Source organism: Pseudochaenichthys georgianus, chromosome 1, assembly GCF_902827115.2.
Source record: "Pseudochaenichthys georgianus chromosome 1, fPseGeo1.2, whole genome shotgun sequence".
NCBI lineage: Eukaryota > Metazoa > Chordata > Actinopteri > Perciformes > Channichthyidae > Pseudochaenichthys > Pseudochaenichthys georgianus.
This window is the reverse complement of record NC_047503.1, coordinates 30,050,760-30,064,249: the sequence shown is the minus strand read 5'-3', so window position 1 is coordinate 30,064,249 and position 13,490 is coordinate 30,050,760. Positions and strand designations below refer to the sequence as shown.

Here is a 13,490-nt window from a genome sequence, read left to right as displayed (position 1 = left end):
ATACCAGACAAGCGTAATAAATGATGGAAAAAGTTTCAACTCACAGAAAAGTTTCCTTGATTAAATAAAAAAAGCAAATGTGTACCTTCTTGATCATATTCAAGTAACACATGATCAGCTATACAGCTGTGCAGAAATATAAAAAATCTTCAATCCTGAAATTGAAAAAAAATGCCCTCACACCAGACTTAGAGATATTCATTTATTGTAAACATTTGGAAAGGCAGGGCTGAGGATATACACAAACTGAGCTTTGAGGCAAGCAGTTGCTATTGGATGGACATTTAAAACTGGGGTCACATGTTTGAATTTTCTGCTTAAAGGATACCAGGATTCACAACAGGGTAAAATAACTGTCAAACTTACTATCACTCCATTTATTTCTGTTCAGCACACTGTCAATAAAAGTTACTATAGCTGGAGAATGGAACGCAAAGCAGAGAGAGAAAAGGGAATTATGTTATACAGTATAGTCTTAAAACTCTGGAATGTGGTTGGAATTTTGAAGCATGCAAAACCAAAAAGTACACCCACACACACACACACACACACACACAATTGGGAAGACATTAGAGAGCGACAGACCCTTCAATGACATTGCACAAATCAAACTACTCAGATGTGTAAACAATACAAAAAGTTAGAATCCAATCATTTTGCCTTTAAAAGGGCAAACTATTAATATCAATGCTAATGTTTTTGTAAGTTTATAAGCTGATTAAGCTAATATCTATGCATTTAGTGTTATGAGTATAAATCAGACATGGCCCTTTTAAAGACAAACAAATGTACAGTCTATATTATTTACACTATTTACATATAGTTCAATCTAATAAAAGCATCAATGTTATTGCAAATCTCACACATCACAACTGACACCAAATTGTTCATTTCAATCATCAAGCAACCAAAATATAGCTTTATAGGCAACTCACCCCCGTTACTCATCAGCAGCTTAACCTTCATTTATTTATATAAATATAGATATATTGAATTGCAAAAACTTGCAAACAAACATATTAAGCAAATAAGGATTTTTTTGGAAAAAATTAAATATGGTTTCTTTCTGTTCCCCAGATGAGAAAGGTACAGTGCAATGAGGATGCAAAAAAAATATCTTTGCTAAGATAAGCTTTCTCTTTACGTCGAAAACAAAACCATGACACATTTTATTATATTTGCATTTACTTAATACAAGCTTAAAGTTGTGACTGGTAAAAACAGTTCTGTGTGTACCATGGGGATAAAGAGGGTTACACCCGGGTACCCTTAGATCACCGCTGTTTGAGCAGCACTCTGTACATGGCGAAGCCCAGCACCGCAAACACTGTGGCCCCGACGCTCGTTCGCAGCCAGAAGGTGGAGCTCTTCAAATCTGCTTTGCTTACATGTCTGTTAAACAAAGATAAAACCAAAGAAAGATCATTAAAGAGGTTGGAAGAAAGGAAGGACACTAAATAATTAAAAATGTTAAATAGACGAGGTGTTGCTGGGAAGGATGATGTGAAAATAAAAAGGTATTAACCATAAAAAAATATGGATGAAATACAGGGATGAACCCTTGACACATGGATATATATGTAGAAGAGAAAGCCAGTCAAAATCATGAGCGACGTTAGGGATTATTGTTATGACATGAGATAACAAGACAAGGCATTAGCTATGACAGCTCTGTTAAATGAGGCGGCTGAGGCAGTGACATGAGAAGACAACAATGAGCAGCTGACACCAACTGAATGACGAAAGAGACTGAGATCAAAATTGAAAAGTACAGTTTCAATCCTACTGTGGAACAGGAAGCTTACAAGCAATATCAAAAAAGGTAGACAAAAATAAAGATAATAGAATAGTTTTTTTTAGATGGACTCAAAGGACTGACAGCATGAAACAAGGGGAAAATATAGCAGAAGAACTGAATGGGAAGCTTGAGGTGCGATGCCGGGAAATAACTTATCAGAGATACAGGGAGGGTTTTAAAAAAGGTAAAAAAAAGGACCTTCTGAGTACAACAGCATAGAGTTTGGCCCTGACCGTCTGCAGCAGCTCAGAGTTGAGGAAGTTCTGACACAAGCAGAAGGTGCACCGGTTACAAGTGCACATGCAGCGCAGCCGGGCGTGGCTGAGGAGAGATTTGAGGAAGACAAACACCAACCAACAGTGTAAATATTAAACACACCAGAGAGAAAGAAACAAAGAGTTAAAAGATGCCACCACCATGCAGTAAGTAGTTTGAGGCTCATTGCCTGAGAGACAGAATCTATGGTCGACAATAAAAAACCTTCTCAAATAAGATCCTGTCGATCAGATGCAATCATTATTGAATTAGTTTCGATTAACTAAATGCAATATTTTCTGTGAATTCAGAAAGTAAAGTTCTCCCAACAAAACTACACATTTAGTTTGAAGTACATCTGCAAAGATTAAATACATATTACATTCATTTTTTATGAACACAATTATCTGATTTTAGCATCTTAACTGTGAATATGTTCTGGTTTATTACCTCCTCTATTACAGTAAACAGAATATCTTTGAGCTATGGAAAAAACAAGGCATTTAAAGGAATCATCTTGGGCCACCAGTTAAAAACAGTAATCAACATTTTTTTAGACTTAACAACTAATCAAGAGAAATTAATTGTTAGCTACCCCCGAGTTTGATCTAAAATATATTCTGAATCTTATCATAGTAATCTATTGTGTTGTGGATGTAATAATAGCTGGTCTGTGTAGTTCTGTAACTGATGTGCAGAGAGGCGCTGTGTGTTGCCAGCGGACTGCAGGCTCGCTGACTGACTGCAGCAGTGTGATCCTCTGGGAGAGATCAGCATCACTGCAGCAGGGAAACACATTAACACACAGCAAAACACTGTGGTTTCAGATGTGAAAGCAACACGCCCAGAGGGCATTGAAATGCATTCATATAGTCTGAGGTACATCATGTCTGATAAGGACTCCGAGTGTGGTAGCATCCCCACAAGAAGCAGGTTTATCCTGAGGTAGAAGGCCTAGAAATTACACACGGTGCAGAGAGCTTTGTATTTAAAAAACAACCCATCGTACAACTGCAGGAATTTATTTCACAGCGTACAGGAAATACATATTCAAACTTTATATCAAATAAAAACCCTGTCTGTTTAACTGGAGCAAACAAGCACCAGTGACTGAGGTTCCTCACCACCTCAGGCCATTGTTCAGAGGATCTTTAGCTCAGGATATAAAGCACTGTGCAATTTGTTATAGACCCAGGAGGATGTATTAATGTATCATGTTAAAATATCTTCCAGCACCTTCAGCTACATGGGTGTTTAGAAAACACAGGCCTTCAGTAATCTTTTGAATAAGCGATACGATGGTTAATGAAGTTAACAATCAGAAATTCTCTTTTTTTTCATTACTGGGAACACAATTTAAAGTCTTCTCTTGGTGAGGGACAATGTGTTCAATCATATCCAAACATCACTGTTCTTCATGAACTGGTGTGATAACCAACAAGACACACGATATTAAAGGCACGTTAGCTTCATACACTGAGTTGCCAGTTTGTTAGGGATACCTAGATAATGCTGTAAAACACAACAGTCCTGCGATCAATCATATCTTCATGAAGGTTTTGTTAATCCGTTCTGCTAAAAAAAAAAGGATTTATATCAAAAAGGGTAGCGTAAATAACAGAAACACCTGTTTAAGGGTAGGATTTATTGGAGGACTATTTTATTAATCAGCATGAGCTTTAGCTAGAGGCATAGAAAGGACTGTACATCTTGCTATGGCTTTCCTCCTAATAATAAAATAAGTTTTTCCGAGAGTGCAACAATTACAAATCCAGAGTGTGTTTCGTCCATACTTACGGGTACATGGCCATGGTGGTAAGTTTGGTGTAGATGTCTTTGCTGGGCACTGCTGCAGTGTTACAGGTGAAGGACTGGGGAGGGGGCATCTTGTGCTTCCTGCAGAAGTCCAGAGGAGTGCAGCCGTAAATCTGTTTGATCTCCGGCAGGTCGGACTTCGTTGCTATCATCATACATGGAATCTTGCTGTCCATGAAGTATTGCTGAGGAGGAAAAGGAAACAAATTCACATTCACAGACAAGGGGGCCAAAATCATTGAGTGTTTTTCTTATGTATTGAATCCAAATATTTAAAGGTCACCGATTATGCAAAATCCACTTTTTCATGTTTTTTTATACATAACCATGTGTCCCCTCTGCGTAAAGAGATTCTGAAAGTTTCAGGAAAAAAGATTCACTCACTTTTTGTCCTGATCCATTTACATAAAAACCTGTCTGAAAATGAGCCGATCAGATTTTGGCCACTTCATGATGTCATTTTTGGCTTGTGTAACCATTAGCCAATCACAAACCAAGGTAACACCCCCCACCTTGCCACCTGAATCTCCTCCTAGAGCACCATTGTGTTATTTTTTACCAAATATCTCGCAAATATATATTTCATCTAAAGTAAAAGACACAGAATCAGCACTTTTGAAACAGCGCTGAAACAGAGGGGTTTATGGGATGCTACAATGCATGATCTGTTTGGTATTTCGAGCCAAACACTTCAGAGACATGTTTTGTATATATCTGAGACCTATGATATATTGAAGAAAAACAGTATAATAGGGGACCTTTAAACATTGTGGGTAGAAAACACAGAAAATTGCTGTGAAAACATTATGTCTTTTTACCCTGTTGTGGGTTCAAGGTGTCATTTGACTGAGATAATGCGCACATATACCTTGAAGACTTTGGCGCAGTATTCAAAGGAGTAAGGGTTGCTGGCATCATAGACCAGGCAGACAATGTCACAGGCCAGGTCATCATCAGACAGGTAGTCAAAGTCAGGGAACACTTCATGAAGCTGAGAGGAGATAGAAGAAGAAAGAGAGTTACAAGAACATTGCAACAGCAATAGTCACATGCTAGATGGATGGATAAATGGATGATGGAAATGAATGCACTTCATTTCTGCGGGAATCACTCCAGTTCAGCAATCACATTTCAGAGTGCATGTGTTGACCAAAAGGTAGCAACGTTACTTTATTTCAAATATTGTGATATAATTCATAATCTATGAAACTGTGGGAATATTCAATGTTTTTTTCTGCTCCTTCACAATCACACGTTAGTGGCAACCTCTCAGTAATGCATTGTCACACAGGAAGCTTTGCATGTGCTGTTTCAAGTAAGTACTGCAATTTACATCCTTTGCAGGTGCAAATGCTTGCTTAACAAAAGAATTGCGTGAACATAACAAGTACAGCCCAGATAGTGCTGCACTAAGTCCAAATTGCAACAAAAAAATAGTAGTATTAAAAAGGTTTCTTTGATACTCACAAGCAGGTATTTCTCCTGGCCGTAAACATAGGTTGTGCTGATGGCATAGTAGGACCTTTGTTCCTCATTAATGATATTTTGGCGCTGAAAGAAAAGAAGGGACGGAACATCATAAAAACTAGATCAGGACATGAAACTGTCTGTAAACTATGATTTAGCAACTGGGAAATGTTTTTCACATATCACATCACATATATACAAGAGAGGGTTATGGGTTATGATAGTGTACAACAGTTATGTGTGTGGCCATGTGGAAAAAAACACGGGATATCCGACGTGAAATATGAATTTTTCATATAAGCCCTGTACTTTTTATTAGCAAACCCCCACTTTAAATGTTCTTTTAGTCTTTATTATTTACCTACCTTTATATTGTTTTATTTATTTTACAGGTTTTAATCTTTTTATTTTTATTTCTGTTGTACCTATACGTTCACTTTGTTTCATGGGATTTTATATTATATTTTCTATTGTTGCATCGACTCAGTTGTCTTGTCTCAAGAGAGAAACCATTATTTATTTTATTTTATTATCATACATTTCACCTCCTTGTGTCTATTAACCTGATAACATTTTATATTTTGCTGCATGTACCTTTTAAAGTTCTTAACAAATAATCTGAGGGGAATTTCTTGTCGTTTGTTTTTAACTTGTGATGTGTCATTTTGTAAAGCACTTTGAGCAGCACGTGTTGTATGAAAAGTGCTATATAAATAAAGCTTTATTATTACTTATTTGTGGAGTGTGTTGCAAAGGGTTTAATGCTTGTGAAAAAGTCAAACCAACATTGTTTGTTTCAATCTGGGACATTGTGAAATATATGTGAGGAAGGGAGAAAAGTATGCATTAAAATATGTCATTACTGGTATGTAAATCTGTTTACCATGAGGTTTCGACCCAGGAAGGCTTGCAGGAAGCCGCTTTTGCCGCTGCCAACGTCTCCAAACACATTACAGCGGAAGACGCTGCGCTGGGTCTGCTTCTTCTGCAGGTCAATCTTCTTATCTCTGGTCACTGCGCGCCGCCCCACACACACACACACACACACACACACACACACACACACACACACACACACACACACACACACACACACACACACACACACACACACACACACACACACACACACACACACACACACACACACACACACACACACACACACACACACACACACACACACACACACACACACACACACACACACACACACACACACACACACACACACACACACACACACACACACACACACACACACACACACACACACACACACACACACACACACACACACACACACACACACACACACACACACACACACACACACACACACACACACACACACACACACACACACGCACACACACGCACACACACGCACACACACACGCACACACACACGCACACACACACACGCACACGTTGTTCAGACTGCTGCTATTCACAACACATGCCTTCAGACAGTTAGATTGAACAGCTGCTTCAAATGTCCAAAGGTGTTGATTTACTGATGAGATTACTCAAGGCATGACTATCTGAAAATAGTTAATTGACGTGTAAAGCAATTGATTTATGACCCTGAATAACAACCATGGATTAGACAGATCTACAAGTTATAATTTTAAACAAATATGGAAAAGAAGATGTGATGGTATAATCCACCTGTTACTCCTGCTGCTTGGGACTCCTGCTCAGCAACTATTGAGTAACCAAGGTAACCCATATACTCCAGGCATCGTTGGACATCAAGATATGTTGTTAACCTGAACAAATGTAAGTTGAAATAGATTTAATGGAAGATGTATTAAGTATAGAAACAAACGTGACTGAGATATGGTGTAATAAATATGTACAGAGATTTGGATACTGCCCATTATACACACATACAGGCTTTAACGGAAATGAACACCACTTACGTCCACTGGGAGAGATATCCCTGGTAGGTGATCCAGCCCTGGTCGTTAGTGCAAACTGTGTTATGGACATCTGGACCCCAGGGCATGTAGGGAAACACATCAAACAGGTCCTTCATCTCCTCTGGTGACAAGGCACAGTCACGGTCCTGATGGAAGGAGAAGTTAGTTATAGGCTGGGAAACTACAGCAAAATATGCCAGAATCTGAACAATCTGAGCAACTCTTTAAAACACCAAAGTTAAAATCACTGTTTTTGTAAAAGCAGTATAGTGGCTTTAAAGACAGTGTAGAGAGGGGATTCACTTCCCTGTCAGAAGTGTCTCTGAGAGCACGGAAAAGGTGTGAAAATAATTTAAATATAGCCTACACCTTTTTCTCGTCATCTAACATACATTTTACTGATGTGTCCATCCAGATCTGTACACTGCTTTGCTCCTGTCCGTTTCTTCAAACCTTGGGCCTGCTGACTGCCATCAATAACTTGAAGGCAGGAAATGTTTAAAATTGGAAAATATGGGATCAACCGAGTCATTTGTAACTGAGAAAAACAAACATGACCGAAGCCCACATTCACAGTTTGACATTTGACACAGTGACAGAAAGCAGATTATGGCACAAACAGTCCATTTCTAACCTCGTGGCTAATTCTGCCGTCAATCCTTCCTCAGTGACAATAAATCCTTCCTCAGTGACAATATGTTTAATCTCGCCTCAGCGACAACATGTTAAATCTCGCCTCAGCGACAACATGTTAAATCTCGCCTCAGCGACAACATGTTAAATCTCGCCTCAGTGACAACATGTTAAATCTCGCCTCAGCGACAACATGTTAAATCTCGCCTCAGCAGGTGGTCAGCGCTGGCTATGGGAGGGTATTTTGGTTTGGTGCCGTGTACCGTACTGAGCAGCTTTCTGTTAAAGCCTCTCCAGGGCAGAGGGTGAAGTAAATGCAGAGCCAGGTTTACAGGATTGTACCTTGTCATGTTTGTCAAAGACGCTCTGGAGAAAGAGGTAGGCGTTATGGTTGAGCTCTGTGGTGCAGTCTGGAGGAAGTTTCAACCTAAAAACAGTAAAATAAGCTAATTGTACGGTCAATGAGCAGAACCCAAAACAAACACAGATTCTACAAACGATTAAACGAGAGGATACATATTATATACAGTAGCCTATTCAAAGTTCTTTAGCAGTTCTCTCTTGGCAAATCTAATAAGGGCACAGAATGACTTTTCTTTTAACAAGGCATGTCCACAGGATGGAGTTGGTGGTGGGTGACTAACAAATGAAGCCTGAGACTCACGGGGGGAAGAGGTAGTCTTGATTTAACTCCAGGTCATCGTCGTAACCAAACCTCCTCAGCACGGTCCACGTAGTTTCATGGCGCCCCCGCTGGATGAACAGAGTGTGGAGGAAGAGGAAGCCTGGAGCAGAATATCACAATAAACATCAAACAACACTCAGAAACAATTTGAAGATGTAAACATGATATTGAGGCCATTCCATTTATTCCTACCTTTCAGGGTGAGTCCGTTGTCTCGCACTCCTTCATTCAAATTCTTCCTGACCACATTTTTTACATCCTCCAACGCCTGGGACTCCAGTGGGATGTTGAAGCTTGTCCTCTGAAAGATCAGACAAAAATATCATTGTTGTTAAAGGGAGACAAAACAGGTCCTGTGCAAATTGTGATAAACCTACTAACCTTTGTACAGCAGTGATCTGTGGACTTACCTGGAAGAAGTTGAGCTCGTTATCATTGAGAATCCCATCATTATCCAGGTCAGACACTTTAAAGATTCGAGTCAGGGCTTTGATACACAGTAACTTCATCTGGGAATCAAATGGACAAATCAAAATGACTTCAACAGAATCCTTTTGTAGTTCCCCTTTTGCTTAAATGCTTTAAAACCCACAATGACCTTCGATTTTGACTGTGTGCTTAAAACAGATAAAACATTCTGCATTACATAACTCTGTACAATCTGAATTCATTGGAGATTCTTTCTTGACGAAAAACAAGCTGACAATTACTGCTTGAATAAAACAGTGGTGCAGAATCCAAACAGCATATTTCTGCTCTTACATTTTTCTTCTCCGGGCAGTAAAGAGGACCTGTGGGGTGCAGAACGGCCTTTTGGGCGTAGTAGAACAGCTCTGAGATGTTCTTCAGGTTCTTTGCTGAACACTTTGAACAAAACAAGAAATGGGAGAAGGGAGTTTGGTTGTACTTTATACATACTATCATATATACTGATTTACTTTTTAATAGAGACGCCTTTGCAACCCTGTCAATATATAGTGTTATGACAAAGAGGGGCTATCCCTATACACTTACCAGTCTGTGTTTGTGTGTATATGACTGTACATGTGTTTGTGGGCGCTAAGTCGGTGCCAGACAAGGTATTAACACACAGGATCAGTCTGAGCAACATGCCTGGTTTAATTAACACCGAGTTAACCTCAACGTGTCAAGTATCAAATCCTCTTGGCTTCCTCGTTGTAAACACTTTATATAGTAAACGTGCAAAACACTGCGTCCATCATGGTGACTATAAAAAAGGGCAGGAATCACAATCAATAATTTTATTTTGCTCGTATTCTTCTTTCTGTGTCTTTGTATGCACCACACATACCAAAGCTAATTATTGGGCTACTTGACAATAAAAGCAATTCTGATCATATTTACAAAAGGGTCGATCGCCAAGATTATTTATCGGCTGAACACTTTCCCATTTCGGCTTTTCAACCGTTTAAAAATCACATAACTAACAATTGACATATTGTGTGGGAAAAGCAAATGTTCAGTGGTTGATAGAGAGGATCATAAACATTAACATAAGAAAAGGTTGTGAAGGGCTTTACTTAGATGTCACTGTAGAAATGACAGAAAACATTTGTATATTATCTGTAGATATTCTCTTTCCACATTGTCATCATAAGAAAACAAATAAACCTCCATGTATAAAGATAGTAATGTTTCTACATCAACTTAAGTGTTTAAAAAGGGCTGAAAAAACCTGAAGAGCACTGCCAGTAAACAAGAAGATGTCAACAGCCAACCGATGGTTATTATTGAATACAAACCTCGTCCCCACTTTATGTTCTGCTTAATGACTATATTATTGATTTCCATTTTTGTTTACATCCCTTTTGACTTTGTGTACTGAGCAAAATAAGTGTTTGCCTGATGTCTGAATCAATAGCATTGCTACTGCATTTATTCAATGCGGAAGCATTTATCATCAGGTAAATCTGAACAGATGAGTATTATCACAGCATTTACTTTACGGTGTTACTATTCAGAAACAGTGGGAGCAGTAAAAAGGGCGGTTTACTCTCTCACCTCGACACAAGTCTCTATCTCACTGTGCCGGTTCATGATGGGCAGAATGGTCTCCATGCTGCTGTGCTCCACCAGGTCCGACTTGTTCCCCACCAGAATCAGAGGAACCCTGGACACAACAAACACATTGCAAAGTATTCGTACAACTAAAAACATATAAACATGTAAAATGTGGTTTTATAGAAAAGTACTTTGGTATTTTCTCTCTCAGTAAAGCAGCGACTTATTCCAAAGTGAACACTTCTAAATAGAGGGCAATTAAAGCAAAATCTGCTCATGTGAAATGCTGTATTACTCAAGCTCTCAGCTTACATAGAAACATTTGTGAGAAATGTTCCACCCCGTTACTGTAGGTCATTGCTTCAATCACAAGTTGTTTTTTATGACTGGCCTCTTGCTACAGGAAATGGTCCTTCACATAATTCCGTAATAATTGCCCAAAACTGAGCTAACACAGAAAACTCTGAACTCTTTTTATAAAAGTTCTCACCTGCTGTCCTTGTCTGTGTTATCATTGATGAGGGGGAGCCAGTGGCTGGTGACCTTTGGAAAACAAAAATAGATAAAACTGTAAAAGATCATCACCATTATGATGGACAAATTAATGAGTGACACATGAGTCAACAGCTTCACAAATGTTACTGTTTGTAATACAAACCAATTATTGAAATGCTAGTAGCAGCCACAGAGGTAGCTCACCTTTTCGATGGAAGTCTTGTTGTTGACAGAGTAGACAATGCAAATTACATTTGCCTATGAGAGAGATCAACACAGACACCCATTAGGCTTAGAACGGAATCAGCACTTCTCTCCAGGTTAACAGGAAAGCATAATGTGTGGACTGACCTTGGAGATCTCCTGAAACAACTGCTCATCCGTCTGCTCTGCCTCTGTAGAAGGAAGACATGTGCAGTGTGAAGTAAAGTATTCTTTAGGCTAAAAAAGGTGACTAAAGGAGTTTGTATATTTATGATTTCACAACAAAGGTCACCACAATTTAATGAAGTGTCTGGGGCAGTTCATGTATACTCCTGTACCTGAATAGTCCACAATATGTGTAGGAACTCTCTCTGGTGTGACATCTGCAGGTATGGTGATTTCCTCAGCTCGGTAAGGAACCTAGGGTAAACGCAAAATAGTGATCAGTTACACAGACATCTTTATAACCAGGTAAAAGGCTTTAACTAGTAACAACAATAAGACTTTCGCAAATCACAGGCCGACCTTCTAATGTTAAGAAAGTAACCATACGATTAAGTTTCATTAACATCCGGCCAGTAGTTTTTAATGTAATCATGCTGAGAAAAAAAACTAAATGAACCAGATAATCAGGTAAAATTAATGGTGTTAAACTCAACCCAAGGGAATTATTGATTAAGTTCAAGGTGGAGAGGCATCTTCAAGGATATACAAAATCTGATAATAATTTATACATACCACAGTTGGGAATTCCTCGCTGACCAGGGACATAATGAGAGACGTCTTCCCCACTTTGGCTGTCAAGGGAAGAAGGAAAGAGTTATAGTTGAGACAGTTTATTCGGTAGCTCTTGTCATTTTGACATTGTCAATGTGAACTCATAAATGTTGTAGCTGTGGGAGCTTCATTTATTAATTTAACACGAGAATAAGCTTAACAATTTAACTCAACAAGATTTCTGGGCCATGTGACTCAGACACAGAATGCCTCATTGTGGAAATCACAAACACCACAGGGCAATTGTTTATGGATGTAAACATGATTTGCAGCTTTCATGCTGGATTTGTTTCAAAAAGACTTAACCTTTAATACAATGAAAACAATATTTCTAACAGCACAATTCCCAAAATAGCTGGGCTTCCTGTGAAAAAAAATAGGAAGAAGGAGGAAATATGGAAAATATAATTCACTCTGATGTTGACTTCCACTTAAAACCATGATGTTTAATGAATTAAATACGAGACAAAAAACTATTTTACACAGCACACATTACCAAGCTAGATTTTCAAAGTGATTTCTTACACTTGTAAAATATGATTTATTTCTTAAGCTTTGCTATTAAAAAGAGGAGTATCTCTGCATATACCATATGATTTCAAAGTTATATTTAATAAAACAATGGACAGTCAGCTTGCAATAGTAAAGCATAGGTCAAGATATAAATATAGAGTCAGCAAGCTGTGTTTAGCTTAGCTGGCAGTTAGCTGTGTAATGGGGAGAAAAACTACTACTGTTTTGAAAAAGCTTTATCAATGGAGGGTTTTCTACGAGTGTCCTGGATATGACATGCAGCAATACCACTAAATTACATACAAGTTCAAGCAAAACAGCACACAACATCAGTATGATCGTGATGGTTTGTGTCAGTCAGCAGCATCACAAGTCCAGCTGGTAGCATCAGGGCAAAGTCACTACTAAAGGCTGACGCTGCAGACCACAGATCAACACACTGATGTGAATGTATGCTTTACTTACGCTCTCCCACCAACAATATCCTCACGTCCTTGCGCATCTTGTTCGGCGTCGGCAAACTGTCTTGTTTGAAACATCTATGCTCCCGTCTTGATGAAGGATACAATCAGCCGGGCTCTCGTCGGCCTGGCTCGCTTGCTAACGGAGCTACGTTTGCATGAAACACACGGTGCACCGTAACGTGATGAATCTGTGCAAACCAGTAGGTCTCTGGGTTACTAACAAGGTGTTTTTACTATATCCCCTCTGCTAGGACCAGTAAGCCCTGCAGCTGCAGTCTTCAGCCAGCTAATCTTTAAACAAGTTGCGAGTGCTAGCAGTGCATTCACTAACGCCCCTTCTGGCTGCGAGCAAAGATCGTATATTGAGAAGTAATCACCTAAAGCCCGCCCATCCACTCGGTACGCAAGAGAGAATATTTGTGCAGTGAGTTAGTCAG

General features: G+C 39.1%; 1 protein-coding gene across 2 annotated transcripts; it reads right to left on the bottom strand.

Annotated features, from left to right (window-relative positions):
- Nucleotides 1-188: 188 nt before the first annotated feature.
- On the bottom strand, nucleotides 189-13,434 carry rhot1b (ras homolog family member T1). Of its 2 annotated transcripts, XM_034082828.2 has the most exons (20): nucleotides 13,055-13,434; nucleotides 12,038-12,096; nucleotides 11,638-11,719; nucleotides 11,447-11,490; nucleotides 11,300-11,353; nucleotides 11,091-11,143; nucleotides 10,601-10,709; nucleotides 9,341-9,442; nucleotides 8,989-9,087; nucleotides 8,771-8,879; nucleotides 8,558-8,678; nucleotides 8,236-8,320; nucleotides 7,261-7,406; nucleotides 7,007-7,107; nucleotides 6,219-6,349; nucleotides 5,336-5,419; nucleotides 4,737-4,859; nucleotides 3,851-4,053; nucleotides 1,997-2,119; nucleotides 189-1,392 (listed from the first exon to the last, which is right to left on the bottom strand). In XM_034082828.2, the coding sequence occupies exons 1-20, from the start codon at nucleotides 13,089-13,091 to the stop codon at nucleotides 1,275-1,277; spliced, it is 1,983 nt and encodes a 660-aa protein (XP_033938719.1). In that variant the 5' UTR covers nucleotides 13,092-13,434; the 3' UTR covers nucleotides 189-1,274. The 2 variants fall into 2 exon arrangements, with proteins under 2 accessions (XP_033938719.1, XP_033938726.1); XM_034082835.2 differs by lacking the exon at nucleotides 1,997-2,119.
- Between the last annotated feature and the right edge of the window lie 56 nt (nucleotides 13,435-13,490).